Source organism: Pan troglodytes, chromosome 4 (genome assembly GCF_028858775.2).
Source record: "Pan troglodytes isolate AG18354 chromosome 4, NHGRI_mPanTro3-v2.0_pri, whole genome shotgun sequence".
Lineage (NCBI taxonomy): Eukaryota > Metazoa > Chordata > Mammalia > Primates > Hominidae > Pan > Pan troglodytes.
In genome coordinates, this window is record NC_072402.2 from 159,567,319 (window position 1) to 159,593,133 (window position 25,815).

The window sequence follows — 25,815 nt, forward strand, 5'->3', positions numbered from 1 at the left end:
GCTATAAATCTATCTTACTACGTTTCTTGAGCTACTTAATAATATGGGTAAATATGCTTGCTAAAAATCATATGAAGGACATGAATATCAATTTCCTTATAATTCTACAAACTGAAAGCAAATATATTTCAGTGAACTTCTTTCTTAGCAATCCAAAACAAAACAAAACAAAACAAGAATAGATTTCACATCCACAGAACATCCCAGGGACTAGAGAGAAGCACAGCAGAGTCCTAGCTTCAATTAGATGGTGGGTTTGTAAATAAAACCAAATGGTTTGCAAGTAGTGAGATCATATATGGAGATGTTGTATTAATCTTAATCTCACAAAGCCTGAGGACACATCCCCCTTCAGCTTTTCCTACCTTCTTTTATGCATTTGGTGCTATTTTAGAGAAAGAAGCAGAGAGAGATGCACTTAGAACAGGAGAAATTCTCTTCTCTTCCATGCTATCCATGTCTTCCTCTCAAGCAAGGATAAAGTAGTATTTACGCAAGTGTTTATTTGCTTACATCTAGTGTTATTCTCAAACAATTTGCTATAGCTGAGTGGATTAGTTAACGGTCGTTTTGGAAAATATTAACAAGGCTTGCCCATTGTACAATATCAGGGGTTGCCTTGTTTCTTAAAGCAAACAAACAAAAGGATAGAATCCACTCATTATTGTAAATATGTATTTTTAGATCATTTGATTATTAACAGCTCAGCATAACCCTGCAATTATGCCTTCTTTGTTAATATATTTGCTACAGTTAATAACATTCCACTTGTACTTATCAAGAAGTATCTAATCTATATGGCTCTTGTTTGTATTCTATGTTTCCCTTAAGGCTGACAGTGAGAGCTGAATGTCCGATGCATTTGGAGGACTTCCCTATGGATGCCCATGCTTGCCCACTAAAATTTGGAAGTTGTGAGTAAATTTATATGGACTTTTCTTGATTGTAAGTCATTAAGCAAGAGATCTCTAGCTATATCTGTGAGAAAAACGCATAGATAAGGGAATCAAGAAAATTTAAACAGCAATATACCACATGGACTTTCCATAAGTAGTGCTCTGTGACTTCACTTTTTAATGTTGCTTCGAGAGAGGTTATTCTTTATCTACTGAACTAGAAAGCATGGATTAAACTAGTTATTGAAATAATTCTATTTATGCTGAATTTGTATTTATAGAAAAAGAAGTGAAGTATGGATGCTTCTACCTCATGGATAATATTTTCCTCTCAATTAATGGAGATCATTGTGTCTATTTTATATCTTTACTGACACTTGTTTGATCTTAAAAATAATTAAATTCGTTTACCAGATTAAAGTGTTGGTAAATGGCAAAGGACAGTAAGTGTTTCTTAATAATGAAGCCTACACCAAACTGATGTTGCAAAAAACACAAATACCCTAATCATAGTCTTAGAAAATTAGCTGATATGTGTGTGTATCTCATGGCATTCATATATATATATATATATATATATATATATATATATATATATATATATATATATATTAGTGCTCTTGAAAGTATCCTGGATAAATGCCCTTCATAATAACTTCCTGGGTTTCAGCTGTTTGAAAATATTCAGAAACACCTTGGAGCAGCCAAGAGAAAAATGACTGTGAGAGTCAGGTTCTCCGGTCTTTTCTTTACCCTTCTGCTTTCAACTGGTTTACATGCATGGAGTGAGTGGGAATAATGTATTCTTGGTTTCCTGCAGGGGAGTTATGTACAAGGACTGAGTCAACTCCTGGACTACCTAACCGATTTTCTGTTCTCACTGGACAGGCAGTCTAAATGACTATTTTGGTGAAGATATGATTCATAGAAAAATAACAGTGGTAGTGTAGGAAGACAGAAAGTAAAGAAAATAGCAAAAGGCCTTCGGGCTCCTAGCAGCATCAGTCCTGGAGAGAGAATTTTATTTATAAATCCCATTTTGTACTGAAACTGGAAGATAAACTGCTTCAAAAACTCTAGGTTAAACAGGCATTTGGTGATAACTCCCTTCTCCCTGCTTTTTTCCCAATTTAATATACATTCCTTAATATGAACGATTATGTTTTCTCCTGAATAACAGATCCATTTGTAATAATGACAATATGTGCTACATGTTACTTGCATGTCAGATAGTATATTAAATATTTGTATATTTATAAGTTCATCTAAATCACAACCTAATCTTACAGTTAGGAAGATCATACGCCATAGTTTGCCTGGGACAGTATCGGTTTATGCCTAATATACTGGTATACTTTTTTTTAAGAGACAAGGTCTTGCTCTGTTGCCATGGCTGGAGTCCAGTGGCACAATCATGGCTCACTGCAGGCTTGACCCCCTGGGCTCAGGCAATTGTTCTGCTTTAGGCTTTTGAGTACCCAGGACTACCTACATGTGCCACCACGCCTGGCTGATTTGTAACTTTTTTGTATGGTTGTGGTATAGACAGGGTCTAGCTATGTTGCCCAGTCTGTCTCATACTCCTGGTCTCAAGTAAACCTTCCACCTTGGCCTCCCTAATTTTTGGGATTACAGGCATAAGCCACAGTGCCCAGCCTGGTATAAATACTAATAATTCCCCCTTTTATCTTAAAAAATCCTAATTTGGAAAATGAACTGCATATTTTTAAAAATTAGTCAGTAATGCTTTCAGCAGTGAGAATAGCTGAAAAAAGGAGAGTTTATCATTTTATATAAGATGTGTGAAAGTGAGTGCTGATAGATTTCTGATTGGTTCAGCATCCTAACAAGGCCACTGTCTTAAGTTGTCTTTAGATATTCTTTCTCATCACAAGATGGCTGCTGTAACTCCAGTCAATGCAATTCTGTTTGTGATAGAAGGTAATAGTTGGTAAAAATGAAAGGAGTAGTGCCTATATGAAAAAGATAAAAGCTTTCCCTAAAATCCTAGTGGAAATCTACTTACATCTCATTAATCAAATGTCTCACATTGCCAATGATATTTGCAAAGAAGGCTGGAAGTAAATATTTTTAATTGGACACATAGTCAACCTGAAGAATATTAGAGGTATTTTAAGAAGAGGTAAATGTATAGTGAGTAGAAAACAGTGTCTCATATAAGAAAATTGATGCTAAAGAAAAATAAGTAAGCTGTTTTCCACCTCAGAGCCATATGCTCTTTTCTTTGCTTGGATTACTCTTCCCTTGGTTCTTAGCATGGCTGACTTCTATCTCTCCACATGTCAGCATAAATGTCATCTCCCAGGGCCTTCCCTGATGACCTTATCGAAATTTGCTTACAGTCTCACCAGTCTTGTTGATCACAATGCACATTTATTTTATACCATTTATCACAGCAATGATGATTCATTTTACTTATTGGTTAACTTTTTTATTGCCTGGAGACTGCAACGTCGTGAGAGAAGGACATACTTTGTTCAGCTTTTCCTAGCACAAAGGCAAATACACTGTAGGTTCTCAGTAAATATTTATTGAATGGATAAAGGTTACAAGACTCAGGCTTTAAATGCCCCTTCACTGTTTAAGCTTCAGAAAAGAGAGTGTAAGACCTGTGGGGAATGAAACAGAGCAGACTAGACATTGAAGTGCAGGCTTTGACGGTCATGCTTAGCGGAAAAGAACACCATGGCTAATTACCACTGCCTGGCATTGGCACAAGAAGAGGCAGGGGCGGTCCATTTGTTGTCCAGTCATTTCTCTGACCTGGCCTACTTAGCATATTTCAAAGGTGAAGAAACTGAGGCAAGAGTGGGCTAAAAATATTTTGACTCACTTTTTGAAGTAATCATCTTGCCGAAATATCAGAGAAAAGAATAGACAAGAGGAGTTTTCAATAATTTAGTGGAACAGTCTGTAATAAATGTTTATGAATATTCTGAAGCAATCTTATCCATATGGTGATAAAATCTAAAGTTGAGAAGCAGTCTTTCTTACCGTTCTCTATTAGATTCTGATTGTTAAGGCTAACTTAAACTTTCTACTAGTTATGGATAAAGCTCTCTTTATAAAGTCAGCTAACCCGAGGGCAATGTGCGTGATACAACTGTGATCGTTTCACTGCTTTTGAGAAATATACCAAATAAGGCTTTGCTTCCAAAAGAAGAGACTTGGGTTGCAGATTCTGACATAAAGACCTAGGCAAAAGCTGAATCTATTAAGGCCTTAATATATGATTGTCTGTTGGCTAATTATCAAAAAACAATGCATTGCAAACACACTGAGAGGAATGAGTCAAAATTTGAATGAATTCTGAACAATGTACAACTTTAGAAATCATTTTGTTCATGTGGCTCATACAAATGGAAACACAGAGACTCATAAAAGTGAAATGATAGTGTCAATTAGCAACTCTCCTGATACTAAGTAATATATGTTCCCAGTGTTTTACCACCACAGAGTTCTTTCATAACACCAACCAAAACCTTCTTGTCTTTTTTATTTTATTAATTAATGTTTTTGAGACAGGGTCTCTCTCTGTTGCCCAGGCTGGAGTGCAGTGGCACAATCAGGGCTCACTGCTGGCTCAACCTTTTGGGCTCAAGTGGTCCTCGTACCTCAGCCTCCTGAGTAGCTGGGACTACAGGCACATGCCATCACACCTGGCTAATTTTCAAATAAATTTTTGTAGAGACAGAATTTTGCCATTTTGCCCACACTGGTCTCAAACCCCTGGGCTCTATAGATCTGCCCATGTTGGCCTTAAAAAATCCTGTGACTGCAGAAATAAGCCACCGTGCCCAGCCACCTTGTGGTCTTATTTCTAAAACATTTTTGGGGGCATTATAATTTATTTGAAATTGTAACTTAAAATTTTTGGCTAAGTAGCTGAAGACTCTTTTTAATCTCACTTTTCTTATGCTGATGTCTCTGGTCAAGTACATTTTCATAGGAACTATTTTCTGGTTACTAAAATTTAAGGAAACAATAGGATGTATCATCTTTGCTAAGGCCTTAAGTATATCTGTATTCTCCATCTTAAAATACCAACTTGCATCATGTGAATCTACCCTTCATTTTGGAAGATTCTCATGGAGAGACATGGATAATGAGTCATCTGCACCTTCACAATGATGTCATGTTTGTAGTAGATGGCCTACACATTTTCATATGCAATGGTGCTTCTATGAAATTGCAAGAAATGAGACACCAAAATTATATAAAATGAAAAGTCAATGGTAACACATTTTTCCCCCTCTACAACTATATTAGCAGCTCCATAACAACACATGACAAAGGATAAAAAGATAGGGTGCAGACACTTTTGCTAACAGCAGTGCAATATAAAAGCAAGAATCTTAGTTTGTTGTGAAATGACACAAGATCTAGACTTCGTTTCATCACTAATTGCACGACCACCAAATATCTTTGCTTGGCTTATGCAAACCTATCTAATATACAGTTTTGCCTAGAAAAACACTTACAAAACACAGTAAAGTCAAATGAACGGCATCCTAAGTCTTTATCTTGGTTTTCCCAGTTATTAGTAATGTCTGCTTAAACAAGTCATTTTATTTTTTTCCCTCAGTTTACCATCCGTAAAATGCAATTAAACTCTATGACTTTTGAGGCATTTGCAAATTGAACATTCAATCACTCCATGTTACCATAAACTCATTATGTCTTCTTAGGTAAGATGCTTCCATTAAAAAACAATAATTTATCATATTAAAAAAATTAGTAAATGCAGTTATCTACAAATTGTAAGCGATAGGGTCCTTCTCAAACTAGTGTGCTCTGCCTTCTTCTAAGAGATTTGTAAATCACATTTTACATCCCTCCTAATAGACACAGTACTCCTGCTATACACAATGGTGAAATGCTTTCATTTTTAAGACCATGAGGATAACCACAATTAAAAAGGAAAAACAAAGATAAATTCAAAATTATCCATTTCATACTTTTACATGTCCCATGAACCACTAAATTAAGTTTTAGTTCATTCTCTTAAACTTATGGAAAATTTTGTTTTTAAAAACCATCTGATTATAAATTGATGCAGAAGTGATATTGGAACTGGCAGGCTACCCTTATAAAATCAGGGAACACTGGCTACATTTTTCTGCATCACTCACCTCAGTGAAAAGTAATCACATTAGAAGCTTTGTTTTAGGGACTGAAAGGCATGGCTCACATCTTTTTTCAGGCAACCTTATTTTCATGTAAAAAAGCAACTATAGTTTTACACCTCACTATATCTTATCTGGGGAAAATGTGTATTGGACAGAACACAAAAGCCTGGTTATTTAAGTGGGGATTGGGTCAAACAGAGGTGCATTATGACTTTTATGAGCCCTAGGCACTTTTGCCTTTGGAGGCCATTCCTCCAAGAAGAAAATTAAAATTATTTCATGACCAGGTTGCTACAAAGATGAATATAATCCAGATTATATTATATTCACTTTATCTTTGGATTTCAAAAGAAATTAAAATATTTTTGTGGCCTCCTAAAAGTATTAAGGGCCTCGGGCCCTGTGCCTAATAGAGAAGTTGACTGTTGGTCAATGAGTCAAGCTCTTGTCATAGGCCAACATTTACTATCATGCCTCCCCCTCAAAAACACTGGAAACAGCTTGCTTTTTCTAATGTGATATTTTCTTTAATGTTTAACCTCATTCGGCATCTAAATAGAAGAGAGTATGTACTATCATTCCAACCTATGTGAAGTGGGTGTTATAGGACTAGAAATCAGAAAAGGTATGGAATTCCTTTTCCTTCTCTTTCTCTCTCAGTCTATACAATCTCTCCCTCTAAACTGTGTAAATTATCCATCAGAATTATGACCTAACCTCTTATTAGGAGACGGCCAAGTTCAAAGTGACATGGCAAATAAAAATGATTGAGAAGAGTGATAGAATGTAACTCATCATCATGGAAAATATCTATAAGAATGATAATCAGTAGAAAAGAGGAGAGTAAACTCAGACTTGCTAATGGACATGCAGCAAAATTTCCAGTGATTTTTACATTTATCATGACCTTCGCATTTAACATGACCTTTTCCTGGCTTAACAATAATTAGGACCAAAGCTACTGCCTCTAACCTCATTTCATCTCTCATATGCTTCACTCTAGTCAAACTGGTCTTCCTCAAACTAGTCAAGCTTTTGCCTGCAATAGAAGAAAACACTTGGGAGGCTGAGACACAGGAGGATTACTTGAACCCGGGAGGCGGAAATTGCAGTGAGTTGAGATGGTGCCACTGCACTCCAGCCTGGGTGACAAGAGTGAAACTGCATCAAAAAAAGAAAAAAAAAGAAGAAGAAGAAGGAGAAGGAGAGGAGAAGGAGGGGCAGGGGGAGGGGGAGGAGGAGGAGAAGGAGAAGGAGAAGGAGAAGGAGAAGCAGAAGAAGACACTTGTTAGTTTGTCTGTTGGACAAACTCTTCCCCAAGATTTTCACATGTATCTGCCATGTATTTGTATAAATGTTACTTCCTCAGAGACGACTGTGTCTGAGCCCCTTACCTTACTTAGGATAAGTCTCCATCCCTTCATTCTCTATCTTTTTACTCGGTTGTGTATGACTCTATCACACTTATCTCTACTTGAAATTACATACGTATTTGCTTATATGTTTTTGTCCCCACTGCTACAATGCATATTCCATAAGATAATGAACATTTGTTCTTATGTTCACTACTGTATCCCCAGCACAGTATTTTGTCCTTTGTAGATCCTTATAACCATTTGTTGGAAGAGTGAATAAATGATTTAAAAAAAAATCAGAAAAAGTGTCTTAGTTTTTGTAAATTAAGGGATATGAGCTCATCTTTCCTAGCCTGCCCTCTGGAACCATGATATAGAAAATATGAAGCTGATAAAAGGTACCGACTAAATAAGAGAATTAAAGTGGTAAAATATATGGATCATTTGCTACTGTTTCCTTTTAGATGCTTATACAAGAGCAGAAGTTGTTTATGAATGGACCAGAGAGCCAGCACGTTCAGTGGTTGTAGCAGAAGATGGATCACGTCTAAACCAGTATGACCTTCTTGGACAAACAGTAGACTCTGGAATTGTCCAGTCAAGTACAGGTAAGTACGATTTTGTTACTTCAGTTATGGAGGAAGAAGCAGAACAATATTTTGTGAGAACTCAATAAATCATTCAGTAACACAAGTCTAGGAGAGAGAACATTTCACTAAATTGGGCATCAGTTGAGCTGGGAACTAATGTAAACTCAGTAGACCTGTGACCTTGGACATGTCATTTAATGCCTCTTGGCCTCTGTTTCTGTTTGTCTGTTTGCAAATTGAGAAACTGGCTATATGTAATTACTGTAGCACAACAGGTAGCTATGTGAACTCTTAGAGATGAACATCTGGGTTAAATCCTTATTCCCCAACCTTGTCAGTTTTTTGTAGTCCCCTTGCAGGGTGGTTGGAAGAAATACATTAAATTCTTAAAGAGTACTTATCACAATTCCTGACACATCAAAAGCTTTTCATAAATAACTATTTATATAGTCTAGGCTCCACATATTACCATTAGTTAATGAATTTTGCTAAATTTGTAGCAGTGATTATTACACACAGAACATCAAAAAGCCAATTCCTTCTACAAATTCGTTTGTATCTCTAACCAAGCATCTTCCGCAGCTAAAGCCAACAGAGTCATAACCACATTATTGATCACTCCATGTAGGAATTAAAAGTAGGTAGCATGCCATCCTTTTTAGTGTAGTAACTGATTTACTAATTCTATACTCAGAACTAGACCTGACACTGTGGAAAAGCTGGACCCACATCTTTAAAGCTGTTTCGAACAATAAGATAAAAGTTTTGTTATTCAAGTATCCATTTTGTACTATCTGAAATGTGATCATCAGACCAGATAATTATAAATAAAAACTGGACTCAAACAATTAGAAAAATACATGCCCCACAAAGCCCATTATTTACTGAAAGCTTTAACAAGGGTCAAGAATTATTTTTTCAAAATTATGTCTTTCAAAATTTAAGTTGACTTTATTCACTCATTTTTTATTTCTAAGGAAATATGATTTAGTAATAAATAAGAGGAGTGGTGCTAAAAAAACTTCTTCTGATTTCATGCTTTATATTGGGACCCTCACAAGCATAATACATTCCAATAATAGGTCAACCTCTCTTGCTATGATTATTAGATAAGTTCTGACTAACAGGATCTGTCTCTTGCTTGCTTAGGAGCCCCCATTGCTAGCCCAGAAGCTTAAATGTTTACGTGTTTTATTTTTTTAAAAAAATGGAAACTGTTTCTCTTTTTTTCTTATTTCAAATCCAAGTGGCATAGTGGAAAGGTCATAGGCTTTGTAGTGAGGGAGATGTGAACTCAAGTTCTGATCTTGTCGCTTAGAAGCTTTGTGACTTTGGGCAAGTCATTTGTTCAGTTGGAAACTCTAGTATTGCCTAAGTAATGATAGTCCTGTATTTTGTATTAAAGATGAAATAATATAAAATATTGCAGAGTGTTATATAATAGGTACTCAAACGGTAAGTAAGAGCTGTTACTATGGTCCTGAAATATCCCAGAACATGAAAAATGCTCAAGATTTTTCCTTCTTACAACATATTATGTTGGAAAAGATATGAAACTAAGCTGTGTTTACTTTTTAAAACTTGAATGTCATTATAAGCTGGATATAATGGCAGTCACTACAGATTAAATGATAGACAAGCTCAGATCTTGCTGTCATGGAACTTGAAGTCTAAAAGAAATTGAACACATAAACTGTAATTATCAAAATAGGTAGTTTAAGTGCTGTGATTAACATTTTTTTGTGATGGAAGAGACCACATCTGTCTTCTCTATCCCTATTATTTTCTGTAGTAGTTGAGACATAGGAGGCATTGAACAAATGTTCTGAATTAATGAATAAAAAGTAAATCCAGCTTAAGATGATCTAGGAAGGATTGTTGCAGGAATTGATTTTTCATTTTGTTAGTCTGAATATATTGGGGGATAAATAATCACTTTCTAGGCTCCAGGCAGACCAAATAATGCACACATAACTTTTCCTCAAGGAACTCTTCATCTATTTTTGTTAGAAAGGAAGTTGGAGAATGTTGGGAAACAAATCAAATGCAGTAGTATGCAGGCATATATGTATGAAGTCTCAAAGGTTGCTTAGAGGAGGGAATATTCCTACTCTAATTTTAGCTTTAACAACCTTAGTCATGTTACTATAACCCTCTTATGCCTGAGATCCCATGTGTTCAAAATTAGAGGCTTAGTCAAAATAATGGAGGCCTTCCTCACCTTTGGCTTTCAAGGGATTCAACCTGTCTACATTCTGGATACTCAGAAAAAATACGCAGTCATTTAGTAGAATGAGAGACAGTGGCCCAACCCATTGACACCTATGAGGGTAGACCTCATGGGCTGGGTCCACCAGAAGTAATCATTCTGTGCTAGAGCAGTAAGTTCACCTACATAAAATAAAAGCTTTTTCCTGTCACCACATAATGAATATTAGGGGGTAAGAAGAATAATGAGCAAATTCTCAAATGGAAGCTCAGTTTGATGTACGTTTCAACTCCACAGTAACACTGAATTATACTTCCTCTGGGACCACTTTAGCTCACCAAGAATCCACCTTGATAGATTTCAGTAGAAAGAAACAGAGACCTTTGTGTAAGGTCTGCAATGCTGTATTTTACGTCTCTTTGTGGAGCCCTGAAAACATCAAAATAAATGACCTTGGGTACCATTACCTCCCTGTTTCTGTCAGAAGACTAGAGAATAATGGTGAGAGAGAACACACACATTGAGAATGACTAGATAAAAGGCATCTTCTTCTACTTTAAAATTCTCCCTGGAGAGAGAATCATTCAATCCCCTTGGTAGTTTAGAAAGTGCTGTCCTACTTACCTGCCACCAACACATGGGAAAACATAAACACACAATCCTACTGACCTCTTTGAGTCAAAATATTTTCTAAATCACTTCATTAACGTAAGAGGCAAGAAGATGGAAATCCTAGCACAATATTTGAATTTCTAGTTCAGTACAAATACGTTAGATGTACAATTCCTTCCTTGGATACTACCATTAAGTTTAGGAAAAGAATATTTAATTACAGCCTTAGTTTTAAGTGCACTTACTCACCTGGCAGAAAAATACTACTGGACAGAGTATATGGCAGAGAAATAGGCAAACGGGAAAGATGATCCAGTTAGTTTTCAAATCCAATATGTCTTTATTATTCATTCATTTATCCATGTAATCCTTAAATCACTTGTTCATTTACTGTGTCTGACACTGTGACTGGGCTTGAAGAAGAGAGATGAAAGGCACAAAACCCCTGCCCTTCAGAAGTTCTTAGTTGAGTGAGATAAATAGCTAACATGCATTGGCACTGTTCTATTCTTCACATCTAATACTCACAAAAATCCTAGAATTGAGGTAATATTATTATTCCCATTTTATAGATGGGATATATGGGGGCCCAGAGAAGTTTAAACATTATTCCAAGGTCATACAGCTGGGAAGTGGCAGAACTGGGATTTGAACCTGGGTTGTCGACCTGCAGGGTATGTACTCTCAACTACATGTCATACCAATAACAGGCATCAGAGACACATAAGATGTGGAAGCATAGTTGTTAAGAGTATGAACCCTGAAGTTATACTACAAAGATTTCAATGATGGTTTTGCAACTTATTTACTGTGTGACTTTAGACAAGTGTTTTAATTTTTATGGGTTTTTTTTTGTATGTATCTTTTTCATGAGCTATTGTGAGATGGAAATAAGAAAATGCATGTAAACTGCCTAGAAGAGTATCTGGTTTGTAAAATGTATGCAGTAAGTGTCCGATATTACTATTAATAATAAGAGTAGGCCTGGGTGCAGTGAGTCATGCCTGTAATCTCAGCACTTTGGGAGGCTGAGACAAGCAGATCAGATCACTTGAGCCCAGGTGTTCCAAACCAGCCTGGGAAACGTGGAGAAACCCCATCTCTACAAAAAATTAAAAAATTAGCTGGCCATGGTGTTGCATGTTTGTAGTCCCAGCCACTTGGGAGGCTAAGGTGGGAGGATCACCTGAACCCGGGGAGGTAGAAGCTTCACTGAGTCGAGACTACACCACTGCACTCCAACCTGGGTGACAGAGTGAGACCCTGTCTCAAAATAATAATAATAAAAATAATACTAATAGTAAAGCTAGTGTAAGGGAACTACATGATGGCATAAAGGAGGAAGAGGGGTCATTTCTACTTGATGTGTCAAGGGTGGCATAACCCCTTGTCTCTTCCCACCCTCACCACATTATGCTTTCTAAGTAAGTCTTCAAGGAGAGCCCATGCAAAAATTACTACAATGACTTAAGGACATGAAATATAACTTATAAAGAAAAACAAAATAATGAAATTGATCATGAAGCATAATAATATCAGTGTCCAGAAAACATTAATAATGTAATGCCATGCAATGTTTTAAAAACACACAGTGATGACTGCAAGTTCTCCATATTTACCTAAATAAATTTGATTATAAGAAAATTTGATAAGTTTGGTGAAAAAGAAAGTTTCTTCTGAATGACTATTGTTAATCCTTAAAAGAGATGACTAAGAAACGTTGTAGGATTCTCTTTTTTGGACACAGAGTCATCTTTGCATGAGTTGATGTAGTGATGACCCAGAAGGGTCAAGATAATAAGAAAAGCAACTGTCTTCTTTGACTATGGAGTAACATTGGTGATCATCATTCATCCAAAGAGCCTAGGGGCTTCCATTTATGAAGCCTAGTACATGGTCTCCAGAGAAATAATTATAACTATAGAATATAAGTCCTGGGGAAAAAAAAAGACTTCTGTGGTCATTTGGTCAAACCATTTATATTTCAAATGAGGACATGGTCCCAGAGAGGCTAAATGATCTAGAACTATAATCAGTGTTCCCTTATCTCTATTTAGAATCTCTGAAGCAATTAAAAAACATAACCACCACTTTCTCAATAACATTTTTGATAGAAAATTCCTTTTGCAATATTAGTATCCATAGAAAACACCAAGTTTAGAATACTTGGAAGGAAAATGACAGCTTCACATGGAATCAATGTTCAATACAATTTTGTTGAATGACCAAGTGGTTGATCTCTGAGTTAGAGAGAGAATGCATGTCTGTGTTTTTAATCTTCACACTGTAAATGTCCATAGAAATAGAGTTTTTAAAAAGTGCTTTCACTCAGATTATGTAATTTTATCCTCACATCCTCCTAGGAGACAGTTAAATTAAAAACTATTATATTAATTGGACAAATAGGGAAACTGTAGCCAAATGAACCTATGCAAGGTATTTACCTCCAAGTAACTAATATTTGAGAAGGCAAAGATTGAAAGCCAGGTCTAAACAAATCTTTAATGCTGTTTTGAAAAATTATATTAGTTTCTTTTCTTCCACTCTCCTTACTTTTGTATTGCAATATATCAGAAATATTGTCACATCTAATTTGCAAGCTTCCTTCAGGGTTAAATAAACTGCAAGAATATTTGAATTACAATTCCCCTAGACTGTTGAAGGAGGGGAAAATAATTTGACATGCTTTGTGCATAAGCACTTGATGTCTAGACGTATTATTTCAATCCAATTTAGGTGACTGGGTTTTTTGTTTTTGTTGTGTTTTTCTTTCATTTTAAAGCTATTACAACATGATTCTGATGTTGCTGCCCTTTTCTTCCTTATTTGAAAGTTTTGTGCCAACACTCTTAAAATTGTATTTAATTTAGGAAAAGGTTTCAAAACATTGGAATTTCTTCTGTTAGGGAAAATCTGTTAGGGAAAAAGTTGTTTATAAAACAAAAATAATGTCAAATAATAGCTCTTCAGATCTCCAAACATTATATTCTTTTCAGGATCTTTGCAAAAATGTCATGTTGAGAACAACAAAAGATAATGGAATGTATACAGACACTCATTTTTCTGACATTATATACAGATGAATTTTTTTTCTTTGAACTGGTGACATTTTGCAGGCTGCAGTTGAATGAATTCTTAGGAATAATAATGCATGCCCCTGAGATGGTGAAGTGTAGCATGGGTATGTCCACATGAGACTATATTTTAGTAGTGTTTTGGGAAAATTGTTTTTCTACATTTTTCTTAAATTTGGATCACTTCCTTCTTTTCAAATGACCTTAAAGATATCACTAGAGGAACACACAGAAAATAATAAGAAATTAATCTGGTAACATTCCATTTGTCCTTTAAAAGAAAGATTCTTATGAATTTTGTTTTGATTGAGTGACCGTAAGCCTCAGTGCATCCATTTTCACTATATGAAGGTATTAAATACTGAGGATATGGCCGGTCATGCTACATAACCAAATAACTATTCTTCTTTTAATTAACTTTCAGTTTGGTGGGAGGAATGTATGTATGTAGTTAAATAACTAAAATGCAAAGTATGATATATTATAAATATAAATAAGAGATATAAAGTTGAACACAGTAAGCGTTTAGTAAAGGGCCGGTGCTATTATCAATAACAGTTAATAATGAAAGCAGGCATAAGTGCATAGATAATTTCCTGCTACAGAAAGCAGGATGTGTTATTCTACCAACACTTCTACCAATTCTGATTGAGGAGAAGTGTGAAGAAAATGGAGAAACAAACTAAAATTTATTTTAACATTATAATGTGTTTACATAGTATCATCTTAATTAGAGCCATTCTTCTTTATTATCCCCATATTGTGCTTCTGACTATTTTGTAGACAAGAAAACTAAGGGTAAGAGAGTTTAAGTGACTTACCAAAAGCTACACAGCAAGAAAATAGCAGATCTGGGTTTTGAAGTCAAATTCATTTGCTTCCAAATATTAATACATTTTCTTCCATAGGACAATAATTTCTATTCCACTGAGGACCTGGTACTTGGGCTGGAACCAACATATAGATGAGCAAAATATTCAACTGCAGAAGATAGGTAGAGTTTTGTAGGCCAATATATTGAGATGTTGAAATGTTCGAAGAGACAAGAGAATTCAGTGCATATTAGAACTATGCTATGCATACTCTTAAATACAGATTAGGAAGTTTGCTTGTTACTTTGTAGAGCTTGAGTCAGTTTATATTGTCACACAAGAGAGGGGCAGCTGTTTGCTACTGGCCTCTAGTAAGTAGAGTCCAGGAATGCTGCTAAACATTCTGCAATATATAGGACAGCCACCTTCAATAAATGATTATCTGTTCAAAAATGTCAATAGTGCTGAGGTTGAGAAAGCCTAATGCTGCTAATCAGTCTCCATTAAGATATTTTAAGTTAAAAAAAAAAAGAGTGGCAGAATCGCACATGTGAAAGATCACTCTACATCAAAATTTAGGAAAAATTGGAGTTAGGATGTGACTAGAGCCTATATTAACCCTATATTTTGAGTGAATAAGGCTAAACAATCCTAAGATTTTTAACTGAGAAAGTATAAGGCAAAAAGAGAAACAATAAGACTCTCCTGCAATTTGGGTTGTGTGTCTACTGCTTTATACCTCTAACTGAAGTCAGAATTTGAAGTGTTTAAGGACCTTGGAGAGCACCTAACTAGACCACTGTTTCCCAGATCAATCTAGGAATTGGGATAAACTCAAAATCTGGTTATTAATACAGATTTTCCTGACCTTTCAAAGAATGGTTTGTAAATCTAGTTGGGATTTGAAGAACTGCATTCTTCAAAAGTTTCCCAGGTGATCCTGGAAAATAAATTTTGAGAAACAAAAGATTCTAGATTTTGTTTTGTAGATCAGGCCATGCTAAATTACTCATCTGATGTCAAAGAGATATTTAATGCAGTTTTGGAGCTAAAATTAAACTGTCCTGATGTACACGCCAAAGCTTCTTCAGTAGGTATTGTGGATATGCTCTGTAATGGACACACTAGAGATCTGATCTGTTTCTGACCCATTGGTCTATGTCACAGGGTTTAGCATATTGCCTTCTCAGTCAATTTAAGGATTGGAGCCAATCCTTAAATATAAACCCAGATTTGTTCCTCCAATATGTGATGTATTTGAATTAAGAGGTAAGAATATCTTTAAAGACTCTGGCACCTCAGTCTCATCCTCAGAGTCATTTTACTGTGTATTAAGTATGTCTCTTTTATTTTCTGGATAAAAACTTTTTCCTCCAAGAACTGGATGTCACATGGAGAAAGGATGTGTCTAATTCCCAGACCTTTGGTACTCATAGTAAATCTCAGAGATTACCTTTTTCCAAAGTCAAATTGCTCATCTTTCTTCTCTGTTTTACTTCTCAGGAGAATATGTTGTTATGACCACTCATTTCCACTTGAAGAGAAAGATTGGCTACTTTGTTATTCAAACATACCTGCCATGCATAATGACAGTGATTCTCTCACAAGTCTCCTTCTGGCTCAACAGAGAGTCTGTACCAGCAAGAACTGTCTTTGGTAAGTCCCAATCAAGATACATACGCAAGGAAGGGTGTGGAAGACAAGTTATATCATATCTGTGACACTGCAAAGAGAAATAAAAAAAATTATACACTCAAATATTAAGTTCATACAACAGAAAGTTTCAAGGAATTGCCACTCTCATTATGGTATGTATTTTTAAAACTATTTAACTAGCAAGCTGTTTTAGTATTTGTGAATAGATGGCATTAATGAATATTTGATTTGATATTTTTAGATAAAAATGAAGTGAAGCAGGCATAAAATGCATAATATTAAAAACTCATAAATAAAAACTTAATATTTAAATAATATATTTAGAATATATAACATGAATCACTGAGTTGTTTGAGAAGCTTAGAAAATATCAGCAGAACTACTTATTTACATTTATAAAAAGCAGAGCTTCTTTAAGTAGGGAGAGCCAATTAATGACCACCATATCACTACAGGAATAAGTCACTTTACCTGATGTGTGCACTTCTGTAGAGTTACATGCATTCATTTTTTCTATTACAATATTTTTAATGACCTACATGCTTCAAGTTAAGAAATCTAATTGAGTATTGTTTAAAGGGTAAACAACCTTTTACTAATAGGAAAATTTATTTCCTCATGTATTATTTTAGAGGGTGCATTTGATATAAAAAGGTATTTCCTGCCTATATCCCCGTATACTATTTCAACTGTATTTTTCAGGCTGATAAAAATGAAAGATTCCAATACAATATCTTCTAGACACAGAACGCAGTAGTGAACTGAACACAAATCACCACTCTCGTTATGAAAATTGCATTCTGAAGCTTAAAATTGAGTAATCATAAAATCAAATGCTTTTATACTAGGCGCTATTCTATACAATTAGCCTGTATTACTTAACTATAAAACAAATTCTATCCACTATTATTATTTCCATTTTTAAAAGTGAAATCTAAGGAACAACAGATTAAGTAATCTGCCCATAGTTAGAAGCTATTAGATGGAGCCAGGACGAAGACCCTAGCATTTAGCTCTGGAGTCTGTTCGCCTAATGACAATGCTGTATCGTCACCTCTGAGCTATCCTGCTGCAATGAAAATAATTGAAATGGGAGTATTGTGGTTAACTTCATTTGGAAATCACCACTACATATTTATTGGTGAGAGGTGCAATTATCAAGGTTCATTCCACAAATATCAACTAGGCACCTGCTGTTTTTAAGAGCTGTGCTAAAGGATAAAAGCCTTAAGAAGCTTATAGTCTAAACTGAGGATTATTCACCTGAAGAGATTCCTATGGTATCATTTTTCAATAATATGTAGTGTATGAAAAATCAGTTATCTCAGAAAAAAAGCAAGACTCTGCTACAAGTACCAGAAACGTGTATTTTCTTCTGAACTTGGCAATATGCTTCTAGATTGGCAAACACCAAATCATTGCTCTGACAATAGCCTAAGCATATAGCTAAATTAATATTCAGAATAATTGCAGCTGCAGAACAAAAGAGCAGTTCATTGCATACTCATTCTTTCCCATTACCACGTGTCGATATTAATTAGCAATGAACTCACTAAAGACTAAGTCTTGTTAAGATGCTTATATCTGTATGAGTATGCCTTTTTCTCATTAGGAAATTAAAACAAACAAACAACAACAACAAAAAAACAAACAAAAAACACAGGACAGGCCGGGCACGGGGCCCACGTCTGTAATCCCAGCACTTTGGGAGGCCGAGGCGGGTGGATCACGAGGTCAGGAGATCGAGACCATCCTGGCCAACATGGTGAAACCCCGTCTCTACTAAAAATACAAAAAATTAGCCGGGTGTAGTGGTGGGTGCCTGTAGTCCCAGCTACTCGGGAGGCTGAGGCAGGAGAATGGCTTGAACCCTGGAGGTGCAGCTAGCAGTGAGCCAAGATCGTGCCACTGCACTCCAGCCTGGAGCAACAGAGCGAGACTCCTTCTCAAAATAATAATAATAATAATAATAATAATAAAATAAATAAACACAGGACATATTTATGTTTTATTTATTTTTTGTAGTATGAGTACAACACTATATTGGAAAAGGTTCTTTTAAAAGGTGATTTTCCCCTTCCCACACCAACGAATTCTAATCTTTTGATTTGAAAATCATTTACAGCATTTCAGATGGTGTATGTCAAAAAACATTGCTCTTAACTTTTTCAGCAATCTTATATCTCAACAGACTCATGGCCTTTGATAAACATAACTATATGTCTGTAAACTTAGTTGTGACAAGTATTTTTGTGTTTCAAGTTTTATGTTTCTAATATTTTAAGTTCACTAGAATCACAAATACAATTTTCTAGACTTTTAACCTTTTAACATTTATTTTGTACACATGTTTCTATGCTTTTTAGTTTGAATTCAGCACATTTTTTTTCTGAGCTCTGTGAGAAGCCTAAAAGGATCATGTAGATTCAAAAAGAAAAAAACAAAAGAACCAACCAAACAAAGTTGTACTTTATAACCATTTATTAAAAGACATCCAGAATGAAAGAAGGTTGCAGTCTATCTTATGCCTTAGAAGACCATATTCTTGGTTTTCTATGCTGTGTCTCATTTGGAGGCAGTGTGGTCACTTAATTTTGCTGTCAAATACATCCAAGTTTGAGATTCAGTCTCGCCGCCTACCAGCTGCATGGCATTGGCAAATTTACTTCCTCTTATGGAGCTTCGGTTGTCTGTTAAATGAAAGTACAAGGAAAGTAAAGTAATGCTGTTTTTTAAAAATTGAAGCAAATAAAAAAATGTACATTTTCAGGTTCAGTACTTGTAACTTAAAAGCTGTTCAACAAATCTGTGTTCTTTTCTCTTTTCCTATAACAGGAATTGTATTTTCCTATGGCACAAATTGTATCTTCATGTTAATCTTCTCAACTGCTCTTAATTTATGGACACACTTGGTTTAAAAATACCCATTACCACATTACTTCTGAGAACTGACTACATAAACGAAGATTTTTTTAAAAAATTGAATTTATTGTAGTAGGGATTTATCAAAAAGGACTAAAGTTGTCAATTATAATAGTCATTAGTTTTGCCCTTATTATCAGGCTAAGAGCTAAACACTTCATTGCATTACCTTACTTAATATTCATAATAGCCTTCTGAGTTAAACTTATTAAATCAACTTACAAGAAAAAAATTTTATAAACCCCAGAAGCTCGTGATTTTAAGTCAATTTTCTCAAGGTCATTCAGCAGTTATAGAACAGGGATTTGAAACTCGGTTGCCCTGGACTTTTAATTACCCTAATATTTGCTCAAGTTAATACTGACATGTAATTTCAGGAGCCTGAATTTACAAATCATTGCATTTAACCCTCATGATAGTCTTTTGAGTGAGTGAGCAAAAATGTCCTTCTCCTAGAATTTCAACAATGGTATAGACAGTGGAGAGAATGAAAGACAAGTCATCCCTTTTACAGATATGGGCACAGAGTTCCTACAGGTTAAATCACTTAGCAGAGGTCATAGAGCTAATAAGTGGTAGGGTTGAGACTAGTCACTGGAAGAGGTCAGAATTATTTCTACAATATGTAGCCTGATCCACCCTGAATGGGTCACGGTGACTGTTTTTTTTAACATTTTTATATGGCTTAAAGGGAACCTGACAGCATTATACTTTTATACTGAGTATAGTGCATTACAAATAGTAGGCTGATAGTATTTGGTAAATGAACATTAGAGGGTATCATCTTTCTCATACTAACTTATATAATTGTGTAAGTAAACTAAAATGTGCTAACTTGAAAACTTTTTTTGAATAGAGGGCATTTTAATCACTAGGGATGGATTTGCAGGGTAGGAAAGATGAGGCAGGCTTATCAGAAAGAAAACAAGATTCTAACATTTGAATCAGAAAAACTGGTGTTCAGATGTTGGTACTGCTACTTCTTAGCTATGTATTCTCTAGCAAGTTACATAAAATATATTATTATATATATGTGTATATATATATGTGAGTGTGTGTCTATATGTATATGAGACACACATGTTTCTATCTATCTATATAGGTCAAATTTAGGAATTTCTTTAAAAGTGTAGCTATTTTTGAATCAGGAAAGATAGTGTAAAACCATGAGTCAATAAAGTGGCAATTTTCCCTGAATAGTTCAATTATCTATAAATTATCAAAAAGTCATTCACTTTCTGGTTTATATATTTGGGGTACATAGAATATTAAACAGAGCTGAGTATCCAGAAGTTACCTGTGGATCACAGGCAAGTGAAGATCTGTGATTTCTATATCAAGAACTAGATACAGTGAGGAATGTTATTTCTTGTTTTACCCAGGACACCCATGTTCAAAGCGCCAATTTAAAGGAGCTTACTATCTTCTGAAGAGCACCTCAATAGCAGAGCAATTTATTCCTACAAGATATCCCCCTCAATGCTGCCATTCCATGAATCACAGACTACACTGGGGTTAAATTAAGATTCATCAATTCTAAACAAAAATAAGATGGTCTAGAAACCACATTCTGTCATGATACTGTTGATTTCCTTTTGTTCAAGTAGGCTGTCTTATCATGATGAAATTTCACAGTATGAACTGGCATCACGTATGTTTTTTTTTCTTTACAGGAGTAACAACTGTGCTCACCATGACAACATTGAGCATCAGTGCCAGAAACTCCCTCCCTAAAGTGGCTTATGCAACAGCTATGGATTGGTTTATTGCCGTGTGCTATGCCTTTGTGTTCTCAGCTCTGATTGAGTTTGCCACAGTAAACTATTTCACTAAGAGAGGTTATGCATGGGATGGCAAAAGTGTGGTTCCAGAAAAGGTAAATGCTTTAATAGTCACTGTAGTACATCAATATTATGTCTCTTTAAACCTATGAAATGAGATGTTTTGGCCTGTGGTATTGGATGGAGTATGCAGAATAATAAGGATTCTTTTTTTCTTATGTCGTAAACAATTAAGTGCCATGATAATTTAGTTATTGATAAAGGGAGAGGTCATTTAGGTGAATAGATGTACAAAGTGGAGGAGATAAAGGAGAGACAGGAAGGCAAACATTTCTAGTCAAATAGGCTTTCCTGTGGTTTCTATTGATTTGAGAACAGTTTTAATGAACCTGATATTAGGAGCAAATAAACTTAGTCAAATCCTTTATTTACCAAGTGCGTTATAATTTTGTAACTTGAAAGTTATATTCTTTTGGTTGTTTTCTGAGCCTAATCATTTGGTCATAAATGTATAACCATAATGCCTCAATTAAATTAAGTTTGCCACATGAACCATCCCTAGTTCTCTGCAAAGTCAAGGGCAGGCACATTTTCTCTTTCCAAAATAGACATATGCTTTAGGGATCATAACACACAGAAATTACCAAGAAATGCCTCATGGTAGAAAATGTTCAAGTTAAGAATACTGCTGCTTCCCTCAGTTAGAACCTATTACACAGTATGGATTTTATGTCACAGCTTGGGAGGATAGCTGTGTTTGTGGGGTTTGAAGAACAAGCGTGACAAAATGCAAGTAAGCTTTGGGATGCTGTGATGAAGAGCAAAGACAGAGACAAAGAGATTTTAAGATGTTTAGAAATAATCTAGAAGGAGTCACTTGACATAAGCTTTTCTGAAACTTTATTCTATAGAATATTAATTTCTTAAGATACTCCCTGAAAATTTAGTTCTTTGTTGATGCCCACTTGAATATTGCTGCATACTGTATTTCCTGGTCACAGCATATTAAAGGGGTTAAGAAGTTCTGTAGTAAATAAATTGGTTTAACTGTGTTTATCCCATAGTTACACAAATGCATTAGATAAGAAAATCCTCTGTAGTGGTAACATTTACCATATTTAATAAAATCTAAGGTGTTGCACTTCTTGATGGCAAAAGGCTATTAAATACTGCCTGCATTTTTAATTTATTATAATAAGACAGGCATAAATTATGTTTTTAAATTCTTAAATAAGGCACAGATTTAGGCTGCAAAATAAGGGCCACCTTGCTCAGCAACTTATAATTTTGCTTCTCACTGTTTACTAAACAAAATGCATTGCTCTTTCTTTCTACAGCCAAAGAAAGTAAAGGATCCTCTTATTAAGAAAAACAACACGTACGCTCCAACAGCCACCAGCTACACCCCTAATTTGGCCAGGGGCGACCCAGGCTTAGCCACCATTGCTAAAAGTGCAACCATAGAACCTAAAGAGGTCAAGCCCGAAACAAAACCACCAGAACCCAAGAAAACCTTTAACAGTGTCAGCAAAATTGACCGACTGTCAAGAATAGCCTTCCCGCTGCTATTTGGAATCTTTAACTTAGTCTACTGGGCTACATATTTAAACAGAGAGCCTCAGCTAAAAGCCCCCACACCACATCAATAGATCTTTTACTCACATTCTGTTGTTCAGTCCTCTGCACTGGGAATTTATTTATGTTCTCAACGCAGTAATTCCCATCTGCTTTATTGCCTCTGTCTTAAAGAATTTGAAAGTTTCCTTATTTTCATAATTCATTTAAGAACAAGAGACCCCTGTCTGGCAGTCTGGAGCAAAGCAGACTATGCAGCTTGGAGACAGGATTCTGACAGAGCAAGTGAAAGAGCAAAGTCATGTCAGAAGGAGACAGAATGAGAGAGAAAAGAGGGGGAAGACGGTTCAAAGATACAAGAAAAAGTAGAAAAAAAAAATGACACTTAACTAAAACCCCTAGGTCATTTGTAGATATATATTTCCAAATATTCTAAAAAAGATACTGTATATGTCAAAAATATTTTTATGTGAAGGTGTTTCAAAGGATAAATTATAAATGTTTCATGAAGAAAAAATTTAAAAAATCTATGTCTTTATTACACAAACTATGGTGTGCTTATGTTTTTGTTTTGCTTTTTAAACTGATGTATAGCTTTAACATTTTGTTTCCAAAGCTGAAGATCCCCATTCTTTCTCTTTGAAAAAAAAAGCCTAATGCATTATTTTGTCATAAAATGCTATTTTAAAATTCATGGAACTTTCATAGGTAAAGGTGCAGTTGCTCATTGTAGAGCACATTTAGTCCAATGAAGATAAATGCTTTAAATAGTTTACTTCACTTTCATCTGAGCTTTTACCACTAGACTCAAGGAAGAATAATTTTAACAGACATGTATACTCCATAGAAACTAAACCAAAATAGTTTAAAAATATTCCCTTTTTCACCCTATTTTCAGATAGCACATGAGCCCAACACTCAATTCTCATTATGAAGATGTTTTTAGAGGGGCAAAAATATTTTGCAAGCTCTGGAATTGTTGAATGTATTCTTTTATATAACTACATTAAAAGCTTTAGATTGAAATTTATGACTAGCAAACAAAAATAGAATATATAAACGATATATGTAAATATACAGCATGAGATTGTACTTTTTTACTTTTTTAAAATTGTGTTCTTAAAATATTGTGTAAGAATCACTGCACTTGGCTGTTAGAATGTTGTTAAATGCTATGGAAATACATTTAGAACCTGCATTTAAGAACAGAACAGCAAGTATGGACCACATGGAACTTAAAACATATGGGTGTGAAGTCCACTTATGTAGACAAAACTTATAATTTCCAAACTGTTGTCTAGTATACAGTGATCAGTTGCTCTCTGTTCAAGTCATTCCACACATTTCCCTATTTTAGGCTATTATAATATAGAAAGAAAGTGGGAAGCATTAGTTGGAGCTAGAAAATGAACTGTATATTATTGCTATATTTGCTAATACCAACTATTTCAATAAGTGTTGTACCATATGTAGCATTAAATATAAAATACATAAAAGAATGTACAGAAAATAGCTTTTATTGAGTAATATTATTACATTTCATTTATACTGTAGCAATATATTTGTAGGTATACTATGTAAGGGCTTTAAATAAAAGAGGTCCATTAATACTTCCTTATAAAAATTCTAGTCTGTTTCATTACTGCCCAGATGTTTTAGAGATAAATATTTATGCAGAAGGTATTTTTGAAGTCTCCTTTTGTCTGATAGAGTTTAACAGATATTTAAATTTAGTGTTCAGAATCCACAAGTCATGGTCTAAACACACTTAGAATACTACAGCATAAATCTGTTAGCATTATTGCCAAATAAGACAGTTGGGATCCAAACCCAAGTCTTGAGCAATGTTTTTCTCAAAAAGCTGCTATCCAATGATACAGGAAAATACATTGTGTTTTCCTAAACACACTTTTCTTTTTAAATGTGCTTCATTGTTTGATTTGGTCCTGCCTAAATTTCACAAGCTAGGCCAATGAAGGCTGAATCAAAGACATTTCATCCACCAATATCATGTGTAGATATTATGTATAGAAAATAAAATAAATTATGGCTCTAACTTCTGTGTTGCTGTTTATCTTGTTATTTTTCGGCGTTATACTAATGTGTTTATTGAGAGCATTTTACCTTCCAGACTTCTCATGGCTAACTTTTGGTCTGTATTTTGCTCCTTAGATGTGAATATTTCTTATTAGTCTGCTTCCTGCTACGCAATGACTGCATTTCTATCATTTCTCAGTTTGTTAGTATATGTGGATAGTATTCTACTGTATAAATGATTGCAAAGTTTATCAAAAACAAATTATTATATGTAGCTTTTCTACAGTGCTTTGCTAAACCATGTAGTACTAGTTAAGTCTTCCTTGAAAATAAAGATACACTCTTATAGGGGACAGTTCCTGTTTACTCCCAGGAAACTTTTTTAAAAGATGACACTGAATGTTTATTGCACTTTAGTGCAGTGAAGTGGCAATAAAACCTAACATGAATCAAGGTTGTTTATGGCAGATGCATGTGTTGCTTTACAGAGTTTAGCAAAAGCTCTTAATTTTATGTCATACTGTATTCTACTCAATAATAAAGCTAACATTATTCAATAATAAAATGGAATACTTGACTCTCTTTTCATGTTTTGAAAGGACTTTTCATTGCTCTGTTTTAATGCATTTTTACATTAGAAGCACCTGAAAGTACCAAGTGCTAGCAGGAATCTGCTAGCCACTAGAAAGATACTAAAAAATGTCAATAGTATGATCCTAAACTATGATTTTCAAAAAATTATTTCTAATATAAAAATGAATTAAACACCAGATTTCTGGTATTACTAGTAGCACTTTGAAATTTATGAAATATAAACATAAGAGAGTGAAAATGCTGAAATGATAATGGAATTTGTTCATATGTATTGATAGCATAGGAAACTCATTTTTCATTCAATCCTGAGACTCTGATTTAATTGTTTTGAGGTTGCATCTGAGCACTGTAGTTTTATAAGCTATCCTGGTGACTCTCAGTATGTAGCCAAAGTTGTTACATTGTTAATACTTTTCATTTTAACTTAAACTCCTTAAGGTTTCTGTAATCAGTCACATCAAGGTAAAAAAATTTATAATCACATGCAAGACAATAGAAAAATCATTTCAATGATAGACATAAAACCATAATTGGATTCTACACACCAGACCA

At 34.8% G+C, this 25,815-nt stretch overlaps 1 protein-coding gene across 4 annotated transcripts in view; it reads left to right on the top strand.

Moving 5' to 3' along the window:
• Nucleotides 1-25,251, top strand: part of GABRA1 (gamma-aminobutyric acid type A receptor subunit alpha1) — a 53,514-nt gene extending 28,263 nt beyond the window's left edge. For all 4 annotated transcript variants that reach the window (XM_001144938.6, XM_009450083.3, XM_054684760.1 and 1 more), the window contains 5 exons: nucleotides 832-914; nucleotides 7,866-8,009; nucleotides 16,202-16,354; nucleotides 20,950-21,152; nucleotides 22,395-25,251. In XM_001144938.6, coding sequence (XP_001144938.1) covers nucleotides 832-914; nucleotides 7,866-8,009; nucleotides 16,202-16,354; nucleotides 20,950-21,152; nucleotides 22,395-22,706 — 895 coding nt within the window. In that variant the 3' untranslated portion in view covers nucleotides 22,707-25,251. The remainder of the gene's footprint in view (nucleotides 1-831; nucleotides 915-7,865; nucleotides 8,010-16,201; nucleotides 16,355-20,949; nucleotides 21,153-22,394) is intronic.
• Nucleotides 25,252-25,815: the final 564 nt, after the last annotated feature.